The following is a 2,801-nucleotide window of genomic DNA, read 5'->3' as shown; positions in this document are numbered from 1 at the left end:
GTCTTGTGGGTTTTTCAGTGGCAGTGACATGGTCAGATTGCCTCCCAGCCACATTCTCTATCCATTCTCTTCTACTCCAACACACCAGGAGCCTGTAATGTGTGTCCATTTCACCCCAGGGGATCACTCAATGTCTTAAACTCAGACCTCACAATAGCCCCCAGGTAAGCCAGTTATGATGTGAGAAATGTTTGTGACTTACCCTCGGGCCCTCATCACATTGTCTTAGAAACAAACTCCAGGCATGAACACCTCCCGTCCTAGCTTATTGCCAGAGTATGATCAGAGAATGGAAGAATGACTGTCAGAGGATTGAAAAACAGAGGGCTAGTGACACAATGGTCCAAGAAAGGAAGAATGAAAAGCCAGTTAGAATATTTAATACCAACTATTCCTTTCAGGATCAAGCCCCAATGTGTTGCCAAGAGGATCTGAGTTCTGCTTCACCGTTGCGGTGAGTCTGACTTGCACTTTAGTCTGTCCATGTCAGAAAGAGGCCAAGTGGAGAAGCCTACCCAGTGGCTACAGAAACCCCTGCTCATGGCGGCCTCAGCCTGGCTAGTGTAGAATAACCCTTTATGAGCCTTCCCACTCCAGGAGGGAAAAGTAGGAAGAGCCTTTCCAGAATTCTGATATTCCTGCTTCTCTTCTTGCAGGATATGGAGCAAATTCTACAGATCAGACCCACGGATTGCCCTTGGGAAATACTCCCCCTTGGAAAAAGAGATCCTAGTAAGTGTCCTGCAGTTTTCATACGGAGAGGCCCCACTGAAGCCAGCCAGTTTAGCTAGGGGGAGCCAAAGGTTCAGAAACCACCAGTAACAGAGCTGCCTCTCAAACAGTAGACTCACATTGGCTGAATCTGCTAGTGGCTTCCACACTTGCACAGCAAAATACTCTTATTGACACGTCCCACTTACAAATATAAGTAAATAACAAATGATGGAACAGTTATTTCTTCAGCTCCTACCTTGCACTGGTCACTTTCGTATATGTTGTCTTGTCGAGGCTTCACCATGACCCTGTAAAGTCAACAAAATTATTCTGAATTCATTGTAGGTCAGAGGAGAGTCAGGATTTGAACCCAAGGTTATCTGACGCCAAAGGTTCACCTGTTTTCCACTACAGCGAGGCTCAAACACTTTCCACGATGGAGGGAGAACCAGCCACTAGCAAATTGTTTCTGTGGGTGCCGCCTGCCCCTGTGCTCTTGAGATTTTAATAGTCCTTTCTCCATTGTCAGCGTCTAGGTGGCATTCACACCATAGCAGCAAGAAGGCTTTTGGCTTACAAGCAAGAGGAAGAATGCAGAATGCTCAAGGAACTACAGTTGCTGTCTCCGGACTACAAACGAGCCATGGAGTATAAAAAGAAACATTCCTCTCCTTGTGCTGTTTGTGTACCCCTAGAAAAAATATGGACAGCAAAGGTGATTGCGCCCCTGGAGGCATTTAAAATGCCACAACGAGAGCAGGTGAACGTCAGTAAGCACATAGAGAGGATGAGGCTTGCTCGGGCTCTGGGAAATCATCAGCCTTTACCCTACATTGAAAGGTTTACACGCTCCTCATTTCTGTCTGAGGTGGGCCTGGGTCCAATGGCAAAAAATAAGGCCAGACGAAAGGAAGACAACTATGACACCCATAATTGTGACGATGCCAACCAAGATAAGAAAGAGGAGGCAGAGGGAAAAAACACAAAAAGACGAGAAATAAAAATGAATGTAGTTTTCAAGTCAAAAGAACCAAAAAAATGTTTAACATACCATGGAAATGATCGCAAATCATTCCTCCCCACAAAGAAACCGGAACGGTCCATCGCAGGCCTAACAAACCGAAATCTTTTCTGCATATCAGAATTCCCTGGTGACTTAATGCTAATGAATCAGGATTTTATATCACGGAGAGACCACTTCAGTGATCTGGTCAAGACCTACAGCCTGGAAGAAGAGAGTATCTGGAAAGAGCGCATGCGTAAAGCAACTCCTTATCATTATTAAAGTTTTATTTGTTGCCCAGGGTAACCAGGTGTACTAGTCCTTATTATTCCCGTCAGCTGTGCCCCAGGCTCCTTGCCACCCCATCTTATATTGGGATTTTGGCTTCCCCTGCCCAATCTCCAGGAGGGCCTCAAGGTAAGACCTACCTGACGAGGCTTCCTGACCTCAGGCAACTCTTGGCTGTCGCTCCCACCCTCAGCAACAGCCCAGGCCTTCTCCTAACCTGCTCCCATTGGGGTGTGTGTCTGTTATCTATTTCCATGAAACAAATCACCCCCAAATTTAGTGGCTTAAAACAACAATCATTAATTTTGCTTGTAATTTTGTGGGTTAGCAATTTAAGCTGGGCTCAGCTGGGCGCCTCTCCTGATCTCACCTGGGTTCCTCATGTGTCTGTAGTTAACTGCAGGTAAATTAGTTGGCTCTCCTTCTAGGAACTGACAGCTATCAACTGGGTCCATGGGGGTGACTGGGCCACATTTTTCCTCCCTCACGTAGGCTAGCCCAGGCTTGTTCACAGGGTCATTATGGGGCCCAAGAGGGTAAGTGGAAGTTTGCAAGGCCTATTAAGATCAAGGCTCATAACTGGCACACTGTCACTTTTGCCACATTTCTGTTGTCCAAAGCAAGACCTGAGGCCAGCCTAGATGCAAAAGTGGGTAAATGAACTTTATCCCTTGATGAGAGGCCACACTGCAAAAGGCATGAAGACAAAGAAGTGGGAATATTTGGAACCATTAGACAGTCAATAGCAGAGTCTCTGGAACTGAGAGCAGCCTGTAGTACAACTGAAGAAAAGAAC

General features: G+C 46.3%; 1 protein-coding gene across 1 annotated transcript; it reads left to right on the top strand.

Annotated features, from left to right (window-relative positions):
- Positions 1-220: 220 nt before the first annotated feature.
- On the top strand, positions 221-2,023 carry C10H10orf120 (chromosome 10 C10orf120 homolog). Its single transcript, XM_001160071.3, has 3 exons — positions 221-454; positions 657-732; positions 1,244-2,023. The coding sequence occupies exons 1-3, from the start codon at positions 279-281 to the stop codon at positions 1,997-1,999; spliced, it is 1,008 nt and encodes a 335-aa protein (XP_001160071.1). The 5' UTR covers positions 221-278; the 3' UTR covers positions 2,000-2,023.
- The last annotated feature ends 778 nt before the right edge of the window (positions 2,024-2,801 follow it).

Source organism: Pan troglodytes, chromosome 8, assembly GCF_028858775.2.
Source record: "Pan troglodytes isolate AG18354 chromosome 8, NHGRI_mPanTro3-v2.0_pri, whole genome shotgun sequence".
NCBI classification, from domain to species: domain Eukaryota; kingdom Metazoa; phylum Chordata; class Mammalia; order Primates; family Hominidae; genus Pan; species Pan troglodytes.
This window is presented reverse-complemented; position numbering and strand designations above follow the sequence as displayed.

Coding starts and splice junctions, on each gene's coding strand:
- C10H10orf120 (XM_001160071.3), top strand. CDS start 279: ATGATCAGAGAATGGAAGAATGACTGTCAGAGGATTGAAAAACAGAGG. Junction 455..656: donor AGTTCTGCTTCACCGTTGCG/GTGAGTCTGACT, acceptor CTCTTCTTGCAG/GATATGGAGCAAATTCTACA. Junction 733..1,243: donor CCTTGGAAAAAGAGATCCTA/GTAAGTGTCCTG, acceptor CTCCATTGTCAG/CGTCTAGGTGGCATTCACAC.